The sequence below is a fragment of the Martes martes genome, assembly GCF_963455335.1.
Source record: "Martes martes genome assembly, chromosome: 10".
Taxonomy (NCBI): Eukaryota; Metazoa; Chordata; class Mammalia; order Carnivora; family Mustelidae; genus Martes; species Martes martes.
In genome coordinates this window covers 98,030,700-98,051,065 of record NC_137898.1, presented here as the reverse complement: position 1 = coordinate 98,051,065, position 20,366 = coordinate 98,030,700, and the positions used below count along the sequence as shown (strand labels likewise).

General features: G+C 43.7%; 1 protein-coding gene across 4 annotated transcripts in view; it reads left to right on the top strand.

Moving 5' to 3' along the window:
- Window positions 1–17,865: 17,865 nt before the first annotated feature.
- Window positions 17,866–20,366, top strand: part of JHY (junctional cadherin complex regulator) — a gene marked incomplete at both ends in the record, with an annotated part of 52,348 nt that continues 49,847 nt past the window's right edge. For all 4 annotated transcript variants that reach the window (XM_080816934.1, XM_080816932.1, XM_080816933.1 and 1 more), the window contains one exon: window positions 17,866–18,182. In XM_080816934.1, coding sequence (XP_080673060.1) covers window positions 17,866–18,182 — 317 coding nt within the window. The remainder of the gene's footprint in view (window positions 18,183–20,366) is intronic.

The following is a 20,366-nucleotide window of genomic DNA, read 5'->3' as shown; positions in this document are numbered from 1 at the left end:
CATCCTACCCTGAAGGGAGAAGGCAGCCCAGTTGAGAATCACACATTTAATTTTAGTCTATTTCAGTTTGGAACAGTTCCTCAGTCTTTCCTGCACTTTCATGACATTGGGAGAGCCTTGAAGATTGCAGCCTAGTGATTTTGTAAACTGTCCCACAGCTGGCCTTTGTCTGATCGTTTCTTCGTGATTAGATTCAGGTTATAAAACTCTGACGGGACTGTCACAGAACTGATGTTTTGGTTACCCCATTGGGTTTTATTTATCCCTTCGTTGATGTTCACTTTGACCCCTTGATTAAGGGGCTGTCTGCCAGTCTTCCCCACTGCGAAGTTCCTCTTTCCTCCTTTGTAGGCTGGCATTTTGTGCAGAGATGCTTTAAAAACACGTAGATCTCCTGTTCCTCATCAAACTTCCAAGTTACTCCTTTATTTATATCTGTGTGGACTCAGAGTTTCCTGTTATTTGATGAGTTACAATCTGTTACTATCTCAGCTTACTCATTGGGTTATAATCTGTTACTAATCTCTTGCTAATGGGGTGATCAAATGGCAGAAACAGGCTTTTGTGTCCTTCTTATCCTTAACCTTTGAGCACTTTCTTCCTTTCTGGTACAAAATATTCCAGGCTCCTCTTCAACTCTTCCTACCCCAGCCCTGTAATGAGCCATTTCTCCAAGGATCCCTGGTTCCTTTTAGTGGAAAATGACATTTAGAAGCCAAAACCCAGGGGCTATGTGTGCACATTGCTTTTGGGGTATCACTGGCCTCGAGTCATCTTAGTAGACAGAGCTAGGGAATATATCACAAAGTGTGCATATACTTGACCCTTGAATAACATGGGTTTGAACTGCCAAGTCCACTTATACACAGTTTTCGTTTTTAAGAGTTGACAGCAAAAGCCACAGGGTATTTCTTTACAACGGCCCACCTGAGTCTCCAAATTGGAGGCAACTGGTGTAAAGGTCACACCTTCTGCCCTGAGAGTACCCTGGACGACCCACAGAGGCCCTCAGCACAACCCCCCCCCCCGAAACCTGGGATCCCTTCCCTCCAAGTCCTCCATGAGCTGGGTTCCCTGCTGGTGCTAAGGGGGCCACAGGCCTCGGGCCCCTCCCAGGTAGGGCATGAACCCCTCCCCATGCAGCACCCTGACCCCGTCGCCATCAGGAGGCTGGCGGGCTCGGATGTGGTCACAGCAGCCTATCCCCATGGGCAATGCTGCCCCTCCAGGCAGAGGGGGACAGCTGTCCTGCACTCCCAGGTTTTTGTCACTGCCCACGGCCCACTGGGCCACCAGGCTGTGAAACACCACCATCCAGGGGCCAGGCCGTCACTGCCACCACCTCTGTCCTGGCCCAGCCTCCCTGCAGGTGGATTGTTTTTTCAATAAATGTATGTACAGTACTGTAAATGTATTTTCTCTTCCTTATGATTCTCTTAATAACATTGGCTTTTCCCTAGCTTTATTGTAAGGGGACGGTATACACCACCTAGAACACGCATATACATAATATGTGTTGATTGATGGGTTGCGTTGTCAGTAAGGCTTCCGGGCCATAGTAGGCTATTAGTAATTACGTTTGGGTGGGGGGGTGTCAAAAAGTCATACAGCAGTTTTTGACTGGGTGGGAGATCGGCCCCAAGCTCTCAGTGTTCAAGAGTCAACTGTATATATGGATATATGTGTCTATGTGTGTGCGTATATATTTAAATCTATTTAAAACCATGGGTTTGGTTTTTTTTTTAAGATTTCAGTTACTTATTTGAGAGAGAGCGAGCGAGCGTGAAGGAGAGAGAGGGAGAGATCAGGAGCAGAGAGGAGAGGCAGAGGAGAAGCGGACTCCCCACTGAGCAGGGAGCCCAAAGCGGGGCTCAATCCCGGGACCCTGGGATCATGACCCAAGCTGAAGGCAGATACTCAACCAACTGAGCCACCAAAGCGCCCTACAACCATGGGTTTATTCTAGCTTTCTCCCTTGCTATATATATTTTTTAAGATATTGATGTACTTTTTTAAAAAAGATTTTGTATTTATTTATTTAACAGAGAGAGAGTGAGAGAGGGAACACAAGCAGCGGGAGTGGGAGAGGGAGAAGCAAGCTCCCCACTGAGCAGAGAGCCAGATGTGGGACTCAATCCCAGGACCCTGGGATCATGACCTGAGCTGAAGGCAGACATTTAATGACTGAGCCACCCAGGCACCCTCCCTTGCTATATTTGTAACTACGTTTTCTGAGAAACCCAGTTTCATTATCCTTAACCTATTTACTTATTCGCTCAATGCCCTGTATCCCTGCGGTCTCCCAGCTCCGCTAGCATCCCATTCTCCTGGAGCACATCCTCTCCTCCGGTGCAAGTTCTGACTCCACACGCTGTGCCCCCATTCCAGCAGGGGGATGCTTTTCTCACCAAGCTTGGGCTCTGACCCCACACACCAGGTCACCGCACCATATGGAAGCCCTAGTCACACAAGACTATGTGGCCACCCTCCCACCCACTCAGGCTCAGACACCCATGCTAGGCAGCCCTCCTAGGGGCAGTGCCTGTTCACCAGGCTCAGACACCCCTCTCTCAGCCCCCACAGCTTCATCCCCAGCACCACCGTGGACCCCTACTTGGCTATCCTCTACTGAACGGCTTTAGGGGCTGAATTGTTCCAGAAGAGAGGAAAGTGAGGCATTAGCCGGAGGTCCTGATTTCTAAGAGAGTTTTAACCTGACATCAAGATCAGGCATGCCATTTATACAGTTTCACAGCAGCTCTGAAGCAGAAAGCATGCGCCAAGCCACTGGTATTCTGAAAACGGTCCAGAGAGAAGAGCTTCACTTCAGAGATGGTGCTCGTCATGGCTGCTTAAATGCTGCCGCGGCACCGTGCTACTCTAAGTCAACGTTTGCAGACAATCCTCCCCCAGGATGCTTCCTGCAAATGCTTCCCTTGCTCGGGTGTCTTACACAAGAAGCCGAACCGAGGTGCCAATGTCACAGCATCATGCAAAGCAGAACACGGGCTTCGCCAATTGTCAGGCTCTCCTGAGAGGACTTCATAAAACTGGGATTCCCAAGTTTGTCACCAAAGATTGGTCTCAGCACACCTAAAGATGGACTTTGGGATCTGCATTTTTTCTTAAAGCTTCTTGAGTGATTCCAGGAGGTAAGGGTGCCTTGCTAGAGCATAAACCAAAATTTTTCAAAACATAGCTGAAGCAGATGTACTCTCATTAAAGCTGAATTGGGAATAATGTGCTCAATTTAAATCTGGCAAAGAGCAGAGGGAAGACAGGAAAATGAAAGCTTTCTGGGCTCAAATAAGTTTGAAAAATGCTGAACACTGCATCTCCCCATAGAGGTGATACGCATTAGCATAGCCCTGGCTCTGACAAGTCTTCTTATAAAGGAATCTCTTGTTTTATCTAACCCAGCAAAGCTCAGACTTAACCACCTAGAGCAATTCGTAATGCTTGCCCACCCCCCAGTGGCCATTTGCCCCTGCCTTCCTCCTTACTAATGGATCTGTGATTCTGTTCCAGTATCTACCCCATACAATGCAGTCCTGTGCTTTTAGGGTAGGTGAAACTCATCCCCTACCAAAAAGAGAAATCACGGTTGGTCTGAACTTGTCATGATCCCATTCCCCTTGTTAGAGGTCAGTGTATGCTGTGTATGTTAAATTTTGGGAACATAAGCGGAAGTTCGCAGAGGGGTTCTGGGAAAAATGTTTTTCTTTTTTTTTGAAGAGAGAGAGTGAGGAAGAAAGCACATGGGTATTTGCACGTGAGTGGGGGGTGGAGAGGGAGACAAAGAGAGAGAATCTTAGCAGGCTTCACGCTCAGTGCAGAACCCAACATTGGGCTTCATCTCAGGACTCTTGAGATTGTGACCCAAACTGAAATCAAGAGTCAGACTCTTAACTGACTGAGCCACCAGAGCACCCCAAGAAAGATTTTTTTTTTAATTTTTAAAGATTTTATTTATTTGACACAGAGAGAGAGATCACAAGTAGGCAGAGAGAGAGGCGGAAGCAGGCTCCCCACTGAGCAGAGCGCCCGATGCGGGGCTTGATCGCAGGATCCCAAGACCATGACCTGAACCGAAGGCAGAGGCTGAACCCACTGAGCCACCCAGGTGCCCCAAGAGAGATGTTTCTTAATGATAAAAAGAGATACTCAGAATGAAATCATCTTCCTTCCCCTAAAATGTTGTCATAACTGTGAGAGATGCTTGGAACTCCTATGGCCCTTGTAAGCCCATCAAGGAACCTGAGCCAACATGGTCAGGAGGGCATAGAAAAGGAACAAAATGACATGGGATCTCTGATGATTTTGTTAAGCTGATAAATATTCAGAACTTGTTAAACCACATTGTTATTTAAACCAGGTGAACTTGATGTTAAATTACACTCAGCTCCAAAATGCTTTGAACTCTGAAACAGTTGTTTTATGAAACCTTAGTGTCCTAACAAATGCAACCTGGGAACCACTGATCTAGAGCAATTCTTCTGTATTATAGACGAGGGAACTGAGATCCAGAAAGGTTTCCATGGGCCATCAAAAGCCACATAACTAATTAGTAAGATAATGGGGATTAGAAACTTGGTATCTTGGTGCCTAAGAAGACCGAAACAGGATTCTGCTTCTCTCCTTACAATATAATTTTAATCCCCAAGAGAGGATTTCATCCTCACATCTTCTTGTTCATTGGAAGATGGAGCTAAAGAACAGAGAAATTTCGTTTAATGATCCTTCTTAATCTTACTTTTGGGGAACTGAGTCAAAGGATGCTTATATTACTTTCTCAGGATGATTTAAAAACAACAACCACCCAGACCCAATTTTCTGGCTCCAAGCATCATTTGTACCATCTACCATTAGGTAAACATAATAGAGGGCAAAAATTATACGACCCAACAGACTGAGCACATATCAAGTAGTGAGGATCCCTGCAGATGAAAAAGATGGTTTGAACTGCCAATCATTCACGAGTCCACTAATATAGCCTAACAACATAATGTCCTGCTACTTCCCCTGGTTGAGGTCATGGTAATTTGCTGTATTTATGATGTGGTTTGGATCTAGATGACATGTAGTTCTATTTTTACAACGTTACACCTTCTAAGAGAGAGCCCTCTTCCTTCCTGTGATGCATTCATGAGCAAATTGGTCATCACAGGTCATTACTCTAGACCTGGTGAATATGTTGATTTTCCCCCACCGTTTCTGCTCTACATCTGATTTTCAGATAGAGACAAACGACAAATAAGGCAGCAGAAACTTATATTCTCCCCAGATGTCTCACAGTTGATCTAAAAAGGGGAAAGTGGGGAGAGATCTTGCCTAAATGTAGAGGGCTAACTTTGTGAGCGCACCCTGTGTAGACATTTTAAAAAAGAAAATAATTCTGCCAGGTCTTCTGCAAACCCATGAAACAATGGGTCACAATTTTTCATGAAGACAGGACACACCTCAGGGCTCCAGCATGGCTCAGTTGGTTAAGCGTCTGCCTTCGGTTTAGGTAGTGATCTTGGGGTCTGGGATCGAGCCCTGCACTGGGCTCCCTGCTCAGCAGAGACTCTGTTTCTCCTTCTCCGTCTGCCCCTCCCCTCCCCTCCACTTGTATGCTCTCTCTCTCTCTCTCTCTCAAATAAATAAACAAAATCTTAATAAAAAGAAAAAAAAAGAAAGAAAAAGAAAAAGACAGGACACCTCTTTTGAATTGGGTCCCAATTTGTGAAATAAAAACTGTGTCTTAAAAAAATACTAAATCCTGTGTTTTCCGGTGTGGTTTAAGGGAGACTAAGCCTCAGTTATCCAGATCAGATTTTTAAATTGAATTGTTCCCTTTACTGGAGAGAAACATAGAACAAATATTTCTCTTTAAAATGAGAGAAATGCTCTTTTTTGCTTCCCCCAATTCCTTATTCCTAAACTGTGGTAGCTTGGTTTTGGTCACTGTTAACCTCTTGTATCTTTGATTTCCTTATCTGTAAAGTGAGGACAACAATTCTCCTCGCACAGGATTAGTGTAAGGATTGAGAAGAAATAATACAAAGTGTCTAGACCAGTATTAGACACGTAATAAGTATGTGACGAATGTTAGGATTTTTCTCCTCTACCTGAGATTGTTTTCTCTTTGTACTAGTTTGAGGCAATGGTGTGGAGACCACAGAGTCTGGGTTTCTTTCCTGAGAGCACCCCCATAACTCAAGACGCAGAATTTGAACTTTAAAGCTAACAGAGCACAAAGGGACAACTATTGCAGACAGACTCACAGAATGACCTAGTGACACTGAAGAGTTTTGGTGAACATGGCCACCTCATCTCATAACAAATCAGTAGCAATTATAGGAATAGGTTTGAATACTGACTATCAAATAAAAATGTCACATGTAATAAAGACAGTATCTCCTATCAGTAGGAAAAGATAAACATTTTACTAACTGGCATCCATGCAGGAAAAAGGTAAAATCAGAAGTATTGCTCACATCATAAACCAGAAATAAAACCCAAACGGATGCAAGACTGAAATGTACAAAATGAAACCATAGAAATACTAGAAGAAAACATGGGTTGATTGTTCTATACCTCCAAGTGGGAGAAAGTTCCCTCAAAATTACTCAAAATTCAGAAGTAAGGGGGGGGGATAAAAGATTGATAAATTTGATTACATAAATTTGGCTACATAATGCCTTTTTGTGGTCCCCCCCCAAAAATGTAAAAAACAAATGACAAACTGGGAAAGAATATTTGCAAATTATACCAGAAAGAGTTGGATTTAGGGAAATAAAAAGAAAATTGTGGAAACACTGTATTGTACATCTGAAACTGATAGAACACTATGTTAATTATACTTTGATTTAAAAAAAGAGAGAGAGGGGCGCCTGGGTGGCTCAGTGGGTTAAGCCTCTGCCTTCGGCTCGGGTCATGATCCCAGGGTCCTGGGATCGAGCCCCGCATCGGGCTCTCTGCTCGGCAGGGACCCTGCTTCCCTCTCTCTCTGCCTGCCTCTCTGCCTACTTGTGATCTCCGTCTGTCAAATAAAATAAATAAAATCTTTAAAAAAAATAAAAATAAATAAAAAAGAGAGAAATTAAGAAAAAAAAACCATTCCACAAAAATAGGCAAATTATTCTTAAACATATAAAATGACTCTTACGTAAGGGAAATGCAAAATTAAAACAACACCGAAATATTATTTCTTCTCTATTATACTGCCAAAAATTCAAGCATTTCATAGCATGCTTTGTTGGCCAGGTTGTAGGGAAGCAAGCTCTCTCATATGTTGCTAGTTAGGATGTGAATTAATACAACCTCTAGGAAGGGGAATTGGTCAATATCTAGCAAAATTACATGAGCACTAACTTCTCAATCCAACAATCCTACTTTTAGAAATCAAACCCAAAGGTAAACAACAAAATCACAATTTGACATATGTACAGGGCTTTTACAGATCGTTCTTTACTCACAAGACTTCAGACAATAAATGCATGGCTTTTTTCCTCCGCACCAACCAGTTTTCCAACTCTCTGGAAGCTAGCTGGGTGTCCGACAATTCAATTCAATTCTGACCCTAACCGCCTGGAGGCAGTCCTAACCCTACAGGTTAAGGGCTCAGTCCCCCAACACTGTCCCCACTTCAGATGCCAATCACAAGCTGCAGGCACCTGTACTTCTGACTGACCAGCTATAAGACATGGATTCCCAGGATCCCCTCCTCAGGTTTGATAATTCTCTACAGCAGCCTGCAGAATGCAGAGAAACACTTCACTTACTACTCCTAGTTTATTGTAAAGGACATTATAAATGATACAGATGACTAGCCAGATGAAGAGGCACACGGAGAGCTCTGGAAGAGTCCCCAAGCCCAGGAGTTTCAATCCCTGTGGAGTTGGCTTGCATTACTCTTCTAGCACATGGTTGCATTCATCAACCCAGAAGCTCCCTGAGCACCATTATTAGGGTTTTCTTAAATCGAGGTTTCATTAAGTACACAAGACTAAGTCATCGGCCACTGGTGAATAACTCTATCTCCAGCCCCTCTCCCAAGTTTGGGAGACGGGGCAGAAAGTTCCAACCCTCACATCACATGCTTGGTTCCTCTGACAAATAGCCGCCATCTTGAAGCTCTCTAAGGGCCCATCAAGAGTCACCTCAGTAGCATAAACTCAGATGTGGCTGAAAGGGGTTTATTATGAATAACAAAATATACTCTCACCCCTATTGCTAAGGATCTTTCAAAGGTTTTAGCAGCTCTTGTTTCAGGAACCTGGGACAAAGACCAAATACTAGAAAAAGAGATGCTCCCATCACCCTTACTGGTCAGGAGGTTACAAGTGTTTTAGGAGTTCTGAGCCAGGTATCAGGGCAAAGACCAAATATATCAGAGCTATTCATTACAGCACCATCTATAATAACTCACGTGTGTATCAACAGGGAACTGATTGGACACACAGTGGAGTATTATACAACTATGCAAAGGAATGGTAAGTGGTTCACTGTATATTTCTATAGAGTCATCTCCAGGATATATTATTGAATGAAAAAAGAGCAAAGTACAGAAGAGTGTACATATATTCCTTTACTCTGAGAAAGGGGTTAGGTTAGAACTATATACATATTGGATTAGATTTTTTAAATACGACTAATCTGAAAACTAACAAAAATTATCACCTATATGAGCTAAGTGTCTGCCTTCAGTTCAGGTCATGATCTTTGGGTCCTGGGATCGACCGAGCTCTGCATCAGGCTCTATCTCTGCTCAGTGTGGAGTCTGCTTCTCCCCCTCCCTCTGCCTCTCTGCCCTGCTCATGGTCTCGCTCTCTCTCTTTCTGTCTTATATGCATAAATAAAATTTTTTTTTAAAAAGGCTAAAATTTAATAAATAAATAAAACGTGGTATATTCATAAATGGAATATAATTTGGCAATAAAAAGGAATGAAATCCTGATACACACAACATGCACGAACCTTGAAAACATTATGGAAAGTGAAAGAAGTGAAACACATGCGCACACACATTCACACACAAACCACATACTCTCTGATTCCATTTATATGAAATACCCAGCATAGGCAAATCCATAAAGGCAGAGTAGATTGGCAGTTGCCACTGGCTGAGAGATCAGGGTAATGAGGGATGACTGCTAACTGGTGTGGGTTTTTTGGAGGGGGGACAGATATTCTGGAATTAGATAGTTGTGATGATTGCAAAACTAGTGAATGATGTATTTTTACATCATCATTTTACACAAATACATACATGTATTTTTACATCATGAATTTTTACATCAGTGTTACGTGAATTAGATCTCAAAGCTGTTATTTAAAAAAGAATCACTTTGTAGAACTTCTTTGAATCCTGATTCAAATCTACCCACTCTGAAAAGATATTTGGAAGTCAGTCTAAGTCTGAACACTGACTCAGTACTAAATGATACTAAGGAGTCATTAACTTTATTTTAAATGTGATAATTTTATTTTAAATATGTTCATTTAAATGTGATAATTGCAGTTATTTAAAAATGATCCCTTACAGATACCTTACAGATGAAATCATATGACAGCTCAGATTTGCCTTTAAATAATTTTGGGAATCAAGCATAGTGTGTTGAGAAACAAGACTGTTCGGGATGCCTGGGGTGGCTCAGTCAGTTCAGCGTCTGCCTTCAGCTCAGGTCATGATCCCAGAGTCCTGAAATCGAGCCCTGCATTGGGCTCCCTGCTCGTGGGGAGCCTGCTTCTCTGCCTGCTGCTCCCCCTGCTTGTAATCTCTCTCTCTCACACACAAACACAAACAAAAAAATACAATCTTGAAAAAAAAAGTTCATAACTTCAAAAAAAAAAAAAAAGAAAGAAGACTGCTCACACGTTGGTCTTCGTTGAGGCTGGGCGAGGGCTACGTGTATGTTCATTATCCTTTGCTCTCTACTGTTGTATGTGTTTTTAAATGCTCATAATAAAAAATATAATTTAAAAATGTTTTAAAGGGGCTCTTGGGTGGCTCAGTGGGTTAAAGGCTCTGCCTTCAGCTCGGGTCATGATCCCAGGGTCCTGGGATGGGGCCCCGAATGGGGCTCTCTGCCTACCTCTCTGCCTCTCTGTTATCTCTGTCTCTCTGTCAAATAAGTAAATAAAATCTTTTTAAAAATGTCTTAAAATTATTTTTAAGAAAGAAAACAAAACAAAACAAAAAAGAAATAAAAAGAAAAAAGGCCTTCATTGATGATTTGTTGCACTGTATTCAAAGGAACCACCTCATAGGATCATCTCGTTCCTAAAGCTTCTGATTCCAGCCAGGCAGAATCCCCGTCTTCCCCTCTAGGGTCCCGAGCCCTTGACTGCATCTTCTGGAACAGCATCTAAATAAACTCTGGAGGTGGGCAGAGAATTAAGGGTTTGCCCCCTTGAAATTTTAAACATTTTAATATTTGGAGGGAAAATTCTTTGTAAAATATACTGCATGATGTTTAGCTTTCTACGCACATTTACTAAACTGATCTGCTCTGTAAGAGTTTTTTAAAGCTCATCATTATGGAAATTAACCCTTGTGCTTGCTGTCGTACCCTGATTTTCACACAGGGTTTTCTGCTAGTTGGATACCTGTTGTCTATCCACCGCAAGGTGCTTTGTTTTTCTGAACATCTCTTATTTTGGGGACACTTCTGTCTCTTCACTTGCGGGCAGTGTCCCTTCTCTCTGTCCTCAGGATGCCTTTCCTTACCCTCTTCTAACTTGCTTCGAATTTAACATATATAGAAAGGAACCAGACGATGCAACTTGTTAGAGTTACACATAGAATGACCGCACTTCCTAGCAACCCATGGAAATTTCAGCTTATATCTGTTAATAACATAGCAATTGTTTTTTTATTCTTAAGCATATTCTGGGCTTAAATTAATTATCTCATCATCCTAGTTATGTGCCAAATAAGAGTAATATCTCTATTAAAAGGCCTAATAGGGCTACATTTATCTACCCTCCATCCAAAGGCTACATTACATGTAAGGGTATTGTTGTTTTTCACCATTATTGAGCATCTACTGAGTGGCGTGCTCACTGCTAGTCCTTGCCCTCTGGGAGCTTATCATAGAGTAGGAAGGTGACAGAATCACTAACTAGTAACTCATCAGTAATACGCTACCACAGCTGTGCATGTATAATGATGAAAGCGTGCACTTGGGTAGCTTGGGGCCACAGACCGAGGGCCAGTAGTCTAGCATGGGGTTTGTCAACCTGAACACTATTAACATTTGCAACAGAGTATTTTTGGGGGGGGGGTGGAGACTGTCCTACTCACTTCTAGGATGTCTGGCACCATCCCTGACCTCTACCCAGTAGATGCCACTAGACCCTCCCCAAAGTCATGACAATGGAAAAGTTTCTCTAGATGCTGCCGACATCCCCTGATGGACAAAACTGCCCCATGGGGGAACTCCTTGAAAATTCTCCCTGTAGGAGATGAAGTCCAGTGAGGTCTTAGAGACTGAGTAGCATTCCAGGAGGCAAGAACTAGTGGAGGAAAGGACTTTGCTAGCAGAGCACTGGAACAGTATAAGGACGGGAAAGTGAGAAGCAGGGAGCCGGAGGGATGGATGGAGAGAGGATGGAGAAGGATTCAAATCAGTCCAGCATTACTAACCCACCTATGTTGATTTTTTTGTTTACTTGTGTTACTCATTGGGTCAGGCTGACAGCTTAATTCTGAACAGGTAATGCATGGAAAAGCACTTTGCGAACCCTGGGAAGTATTACTCATACGTGAATTTATCATTATTTTTGCCATAACAGAAACGATGCGCTTTATGGCTTTGCTTGTATGTGTCAATTCTTTGGAATTGTGAAGAAGAGAAAATTGCTGCGCTGCTTAGTAAACCAGGTCTCTCCGCTTCAAATACACTCACAACGTCTGTTGTGATGCTGGGGCAAGCCCTCCTAACCACCTGTCTCCAGCCGGCTCCTTGTCAGGCCTGCTAGTAGGGGGCACTACAGGAGACCGCAAGGCTGGAAAAGGGAAAAGGGGACTGCTTCGCCTTTGCTCCCTCTTTGTTTCAGTAACAGCAGTTAATTTCCAGTTTTCCCAAGTCTCCAGAACCAGCCTTGTGGTCCCTTTTCAGATACCGGCGCTCATCAGCCTTCTATCTCCTCCTTGGAGACCTGGATCTCCACTTCGGTCCCTTCCTCCAAGCTTGTCAAGGTTAGTAATTCCAAACTCTTCCTAGGGTTCTCCTAGAAACAGGGCTGGTGGAGGCTTCCTTCCGGGCCATATGCCTGCTCGCCTTTCAGAGTTTCAGTTCATAAATCTTTTTTTTTTTAAGATTTTTTTTATTTATTTGATAGACAGGGATCCCAAGTAGGCAGAGAAGCAGGCAGAGAGAGAGGAGGAAGCAGGGTCCCCGATGAGCAGAGAGCCCGACGTGGGGCTCGATCCCAGGACCCTGGGATCATGACCCGAGTCGAAGGCAGAGGCTTCAACCCACTGAGCCACCCAGGCGCCCCATCAGTTCATAAATCTTCACATGAGATTTCGGTTCCAGTAATTTGGTGTGTCTTCCGTCTCCTGACTGGACCACGACGGCCGCTCGGAACTATTCTTTGAGCCTTTAGTCGCTTTAAATCAGAATAATCAGGAGAGCCATTCCAGAGGAGGAAGGAGGAAAATCAAGGTCAGGGTGTTCCATCTGTGTGTGACCAGTCTCTGAAAGTAGCTGCTGGATTGGTAGACTCCTGAATCACACAGGAAGCATCCTTTGCAGAAAAGCAGGACAAAATCGCTTCTGGAGAGTGCAAAAGCGCCTGATGAGGCTGAAGAACCGGAGCATCTGTTCCCACAGACCAGAAGAGGAGGCGGCGGACAAGGAGATGACTCAGCAGCCACTCCCTCACATATTCCAGAAGCTGCTCTGGGGAACAAAGCCTTCTGCTTGGGGTTGGTTGGCACATTTGCAGTGGCTCTAATGTTACTTTGTATCATATGCTGGGCAGAATACCCCCACTGCTTTTGGCTACCTTGCTTTCATTTGTTAAGTGAGGTTCCATTGTATGTTCATAAGACAAGGTAACTGCTGTCAAGGAAGTTTCTTTTTCAAAATATCCAACTCGAGGGGTGCCTGGGTGGCTCAGTGGGTTAAAGCCTCTGCCTTTGGCTCAGGTTATAATCTCAGGGTCCTGGGATTGAGCCCCAGCATCGGGCTCTCTGCTCAATGGGGAGCCTGCTTTCCCCTCTCTCTGCCTGCCTCCCCACCTACTTGTGATCTCTGTCTGTCAAATAAATAAGTAAAATCTTTTTAAAAAATAAAAAAAAAAATCCAACTCGAAAAAAAGCAGAATAAAAAAGAGTAAAATTGAGTAGTAAAGATATTTTCCAATTCTCTGTTTCCCGTCGTGAATGAGGCAACTGGAATCATTCTTAGCTCTTTGCAGCTAGTTATTCAAATCTCCTTGTGGTTTTAAGGCTTATGTTAATGTGAATATAATTCCCAACATTTTTTTTTACTTTTTTTTTTTCTAAGCTTTCATTTATCTGACAGAGAGAGAGACAGCGAGATCAGGAACTCGAGCAGGGGCAGTGGGAAAAGGAAAGCAGGCTTCCCGCTGAGCAGAGAGCCCGATGTGGGGCTCCATCCCAGGACCCTGGGATCATGACCTAAGCTGAAGGCAGATGCTTAACGACTGAGCCATCCAGAAGTCCCTTTTTACTCTTCTTTAAAGGCTTTTTAATATTAAATATTCTATATACATATACATAAATGTGAATAAACTTAATCAACTGTTATAAAATCAGTATCTATGTAACTAGCATTGTCAGGAACAACAATCTCACAAACACTGTGCCAACCTGCTCCCCCCCCAGAGCTAACCACAGTCCTAACTTTATGAGAACCACTACTTTGCTTCTTTTCAGTTTTCTCCATTAACTCTACATCCGTAAATACAGTACAGTTTACATTTTCCTGTTTGTAATTTTTACATATAAAAATCATACGGTATGTATATTAAGGAGTTTTTTTCTCAACATTTTAAAAAAGATTTATTTCTTTATTTCAGAGAGACACAGCCCGAGCAGAAAGGACAGGCAAAGGGAGAGGGAGGGCGCCTGGGTGGCTCAGTGGGTTAAGCCTCTGCCCTCGGCTGAGGTCATGATCTCACGGACTTTGGATGGAGTCCCGCACCAGGCTCTCTGCTCAGCAGGGAGCCTGCTTCCTCCTCTCTCTGCACCTGCCTCTCTGCCTACTTGTGATCTCTATCAAATAAATAAATATAATCTTATAAAAGGGGGGGCAGGGAAAGAAAACAGAAGCAGACTTCCTCAGTGCGCAGGGAGCCCTACCCACTACTCCATCTCACAGCTCTGAGATCAAGACCTGAGCTGAAACCAGGAGTCGGACAGACTTTTTAAAGATCCCTCTGTGTTGTTGCTGCATTTAATTCATTGTCACTGTTACATAGTAAGCTAGAGGATGGAAGAACACATTTTAATTAACTGTCTACCGTTGATGGACAGTTGTTTTCAGTTTGGGTGCACAGAAGTTTGAGAGGTAGGTACCTATAAGTGAAATTGGTTTATCACCGGATACGTACATCCCAGCTAACCTTGAACTATTTTCCAAAGCAGCCGTGCCACTTCACACTCCCATCTGTGGCGCACGAGGGTTCCTTGCTCCGCACCCTCCCCTACCCTGGGGGGGGTCTATCTCATTTTGACTTGCGCCCATCTGAGGAGTATGGAGTGATAGATATCCCGTATGGTTTTAAGTTGGCCTCTTCTGATTATTAATGAATTAAACAGCTTTCCAATCAAAAAAATATTTATCTGCCATTTGGATTTCTGTCCAAGTCATTTACCCATTCTTTCACTGGATTTTCTTTCTTAATTTGTAGGAGTCCTTTGCCTGTTCTAGCAGTATTTGTCGGAAATACCTCCTCCCACTCCGTGGCCTGCCTCTCCTTGCTTTCCAACCATGGGAAGTCAGGACGGCCCTACACCAACCATGCCCAGAGTTCCCTGTCCTTCAACACTGTCTTCACAACCGGTCCCACCCGCTCTTCGGGGGCGGGGAATGCCACCGCACTGGCCCCGCCCCCTGAGCCGAGCCCCGCCCCCTGAGCCGGGCAGGCGGCACGCTCTGTTGGCCGCGGTCTCCACGGCAGCACCTGCCACGCGGGTGGGGCGGGGCTGTAGCGGCTCGGCAGGATGCGGTCTGCAGGGGTGGCGGTCGCCGAGGAGCCCTGGGCAGGTGACAGGCGGTTGCCTCCTGAACGAGGGTGCGCGCGCCGGGGAAGGGAAACGGGAAGGACTGGGACTAGGGTTTGGGGGGGGGGGGGCAGCAGAAAATCTCCAGAGGAAACTGGATCGGGACCAGGAGAACCGCAACTTTGGGGCCGGGGCGGGAAGGCGGGACCGTGGCAAGGCAGGCACAAGGACCCAGAGGCCGGCACCTGGAGAGACTTTGGTGCCCAGACTCCCAGAGCAGCCCTGTCTTCTGTTGATAAAGACCAGTCCGGGGCACGAGACCACCCCTCCCCCATCCCCACCTGTCGCCTCCTTGATCTTAAAACGCCTTTGCTGCTAGGTTTTGTCCATCAGAAAAAAGAGAGAGAAAACAAACCGATCGTTCCTTATGGGCAGCTTCTGGGCTGTTCCACAATAGGGCAACTTTTTCTCTACCTTTCATCTTGGCCAGAGTGAGCAGGGTTCCTTTTCACCTACAGAAGGAAATTCATTCCTCCGGCTACTAGAGGAAGAGACCCAAGGCCTTGAAGGGAACCCAAGGGAACTGGCTGCATCTTAGTGCCTGGATACCACTGGCGACACCCCAGTCCGCCTTGTTTACTTTTGTATGGAGACTGTCAGCCTCTCTCTCGGTCAGAAATTTCAGTGAAAAACAATTGTGCCACTAGGGAGCCACATTCATTACATGTAAAATGCCTACTTGCTAATGTACTGGAGATACCAGCTTTTCCTTCTTTAATCTCATGCCTGTGTAAGATCAGGCCTCTCCAAAGCCCCAGCTTTGCTGGTGTTTGGCTTTGTATTCTCTGCACTATTCCAGATTTCACTAATTACAACAAAATTATCTTCTATGGACTTTTAAAAAATTTGTTACCACTTAAATCTTAGTCTATCTCATTTAAGGAGAACAATTGAGAGGACTGAATGATTTCATGAGCAATACCAAATTGAAATAGAATGATTATTTTAAGCTTTTTCTTTAACAATCCCAAGTACAGTGACTTAAATGCATCCAGTAAAACTCTTACAGATATTTATACAAACTGTTTCTGTTAAATGCTAGTTCGTACTTGGCGGATTTGCTGCTTTCTAAAGACTCCCTAAAAAGCAAGAGTTCATCTACTTGTCAATATTAAAATAGTAAGATAGGGCACACTATGTATTTTTAAAATAAGATGATACAGCAAAGCAGTCTGTACGGTTAAACAATAATATATTATTTATATGTATAATACCAGCTTGGGGAACTTCAAATTAATAAGAAAACCACTTCACAGGCATTTAAATCTGAATGCTACCTTTTGTCTGTCTTGTTTGTTAAGGCACTTTCCTTTAAGGTGCTTGATGGTGTTAGCAATGAGGTCAACATTACTAACAGTGCAAGGAATAGGAATAAGTTCATGTTATCTAATTAAAGCCAGCATTTGCTGAAAGAACAGGAGCAAGCCCTTAGAAAATGTTATAGGAATCTCGGACGGTAAAAAGTTTCAGTTGTCTGACCTACAGGGGAAAAAAAATGGCACAAAGGCAGTGAGATAGAAGACTGAGCAAAATAGAAATGCCGGGGACAGATGAAAGGAAGCACAATCCAAAATCATCATCTCCTTTCAATCTGATATGAACTTAGAGCACCCTTTCCATAAACCATCTCATGGGTCTTTATGACAGCCCTCGGAGACAAGGAAGGCTCACTTAGAATCACACACTTAAGAGAGTTAGAAGGGACCCTAGCTGTTACTCAAGCCAATCTCCCACCCACCCAATATTCTCAAGGACAACATCCTTTTCAGGTAGGTAGACATTCAGCCTCTGCTAGAAATCACTTAGTGGCAGAATTCACAAAGCCTCCAAATTTTGCATTAGACAGTTGTAATCACTGTACACACACACACACACACACACACACACACACACACACATTAAGCTGATATTAATCTCCATGTAATGTCCACCTAAATTACTCATTCCTATCTAGTGGCAACTCATTCCTATCTAGTGACATCCAAAATGTCTTCTAAATGATGAAACCAGCCAATATAGATCTAGGCATAAAACAGCTTCCCTCTTTACAGTTCCAACTATGGAAACCACTCTCTTCCCCACTCTCTCCTTTGCTTTTCAAAAGGTAGAACCGGAATCTGTTTTACTCTATTCATGAATACTCCTAAATGTGGCATATTTATGTTGGTGCCCTGGGTATTTGAAATAAAGCCATCGAAGTACCCTTCATAATTAACCATTTAGCTTTATCTAGGCTTGTGTGTTATAGGCCCTTAGAAGGTAGAAAAAGGAATCCAGCCATTTGATTTCCTCAATAAAGCTGTATTTGATTACTCAGACTGTTTATGAACTCCACATCAGATGTGTTTCTGTAGCGAGAAAAACACAATAGGTTTTCCAATAGACCTTCCTCATACAAAAGCATACATACAAAAGGCTGCAGATAATGTAACAGGGTTCTGCTCACTTACATGTTTGATTAACATTGAAATTAAAGAGAATTCAGTAGTCACAAAGTGACATAAATACAATTTTTTTTTTTTTAGGTAATGCTTTTGTAAACCACAACTTTAAATATTCAAGCCAACTGCTCCTATCATCAAGAATATCTGTGTTCATATTCACATTTGTATGTTTTCAAGATGAGTCATAGTAAATTAATTCCCAAGCTCTCAATTCAATCTCCTGTTCATCATACCAACTTAAAGATCCGGTCCACAGAGCCACCTTTTCAGAAGGACTTACATCTGATTTCAAAAGACTCCTTGGAATCTGATTCGGGAAGCTTCACTCTAGAGAGTAAGTCCCGGCTTGAAGACCAAATCCGGGACAACAATATGGAACCGGACAGCTTAGAGGAGGAAAGCCTGAGTGAGACGGAGGAGGAGGCAAGCAGAAATGCAGCGCAGAGGAGTGGCCGAGAAAACCTCCATCCCCAGAGCAATGGGATGGACAACAGGTAAGGAACTGGCTTGTGTATGAGAACAGTGGGTTCTGAAATGTACTGTTAGGTCATCACTGGTAGATCAAAAGCGACAGTGAGGACAAGCTATATGTAATGTATGTGGGACAGGTCCCAATCAACTAAGGACAGCTTGAAGCCAGGATTTTTGTCACGCTCTTTTTTAAATAAAAAATATGCAAAAGGGGCGCCTGGGTGGCTCAGTGGGTTAAAGCCTCTGCCTTTGGCTCAGGTCATGATCTTAGGGTCCTGGGACTGAGCCCAGCATCTGGCTCTCTGCTCAGCGGGGAGCCTGCTTCCCTCTCTCTCTCTCTCTGCCTGCCTCTCTGCCTACTGGTGATCTCTCTCTGTCAAATAAATAAATAAATCCTTAAAAAAAAATGCAAAAGACAAGGCATGAATAAGGGCATATGCACTCCTTCCGCTCCTTGCTTCCTGTCCATTTTCCAAGTGTCTCCACTGCTATGACCTGACCTTGGAGAAATTCCAGAAAGCCTGCTATAGGAAAGTGCCATGACTTGGAATCAGGTGGTGTTGACTGGGTCCAGGCACTGCTGTTCAGTGTATAATTTGGCCTAAGTCACTTAACTCTTTCGTGGCTCACTTTTCTCACCTGTCATTGATCTGGCCTGTCCATCTCCCAGGACTGCTATCCTTGTCAGTGAGTACATTCTGGGAGTGCAGTCTGACCTGAGTTTATGAGGGTCTACCCCCCGGGGGCTTACATAATCGTGTAAGGATTTAATTTCTAATAATCAGTATTTACAGGGTGTTAACATTATGCTATGAGTGACCAAATAATATGAGAATATAAATCAGTGGATTACTCAGTTTTAATGAAAAAACTATATGGCACAGCATGGAAGAAGTTAAAGCTATTGACTAGAAAGAGGTTTTCATGGGGTGACGAAGTGTGTAGTCTGAAGCAGACCACCTGGGTTCAAGTTCTGCTGTGTAAGTTGGCCAAGTCCAGTTAATCTCTCTGTGCCTCAGTTCCCTCATCACTAAAATGGGATAATAGTAGTTACTTCACAGTTTTGAGGCTAAAATAAACGAATTTGTACACAATGTAGAACAGTGACTAGCACTTTCTAAGTTATAGATGTGTTAGTTGTTTTTTTTTTTTAAATGGGTAAAATATATTGAGGAAAGTTTCTTAGAAGGCCTAGAACTTGGGCAGGCGGGGTTTTGGAGAGAAGACAAAATTTGGAAACAGGAACCGAATTAGAGTGAATGTGTGACACATTCAAGCCCCACTTGATGGCAGAGGATTTGTTCTGAGCGTAGGGAAAGAGGACTACTTAAGGAGCCTGATGTAGGGGCCTCGTGTGTGCAACCAGCCCACACCCCAGACAGGGCATTGAACACAGAAACTACAACCTGTCCCAGCAAGACAGTCCCAGCAAGGGCGCCTGTGGGAACCAGAATTAGAGCCCAACCCTGAGTCTTTTTCTTCCTTTCTTCTTTCCCTCCTCATTTCTTCCACTGCAACATTATCAGGCAGAATCAAGCTCACTTGCTTCTTAGGGATCTCAAAGTACAGTGCAAGTGGTAGGCAGCATGAGCAAGGGACAGCCCCAGCGCTGGGGGAGGAGGAGGGGCTCAGGGAAGCATCAACCAGATGGCCTCCCCGGCTACAGCAGGGGGAGAGAATACAGGTTCTTGGGGGAGACCTGAGAGAGTTAGTGGTGTCTGAGGAAGATTATCCTGCAAGCTGGTGCTTTCTGAATTAGAGGGTAAACTCACGATGGACTAAGAAACTACCAGATGGTAATTGTAATTACAACCAAGACAACAGTATCTCTTTTTAAAGGCCCATCCATAATTTCATTTAATTCTTCCTTATCATCCTGCCAGAAAAATGCTGGTCTTCCCATTTTACAGATAAGGAAAACGAGGGGAACAGAGATCAAGTAACTTGTTGAACAGTGAGTGCAGTGCTGTGGGAGGACATTTGTGGTTTTGTTGTTGATGTTGGTTAAATGGCGACAAAATTCTAACCTAAAGAAAAGTACAACCATTTTGCACCAAAAAAAAAAAAAAAGTACAGAAAAATACCATATAACCCTTATTGCCATATTTGTTTCAGATACGTATTTTTAAATTAATTTTAGAGAGAATGCACACATGAGTGAGGGGGCAGAGGGAGAGGGAAAGAAACTCAAGCAGATTCTGCACTGC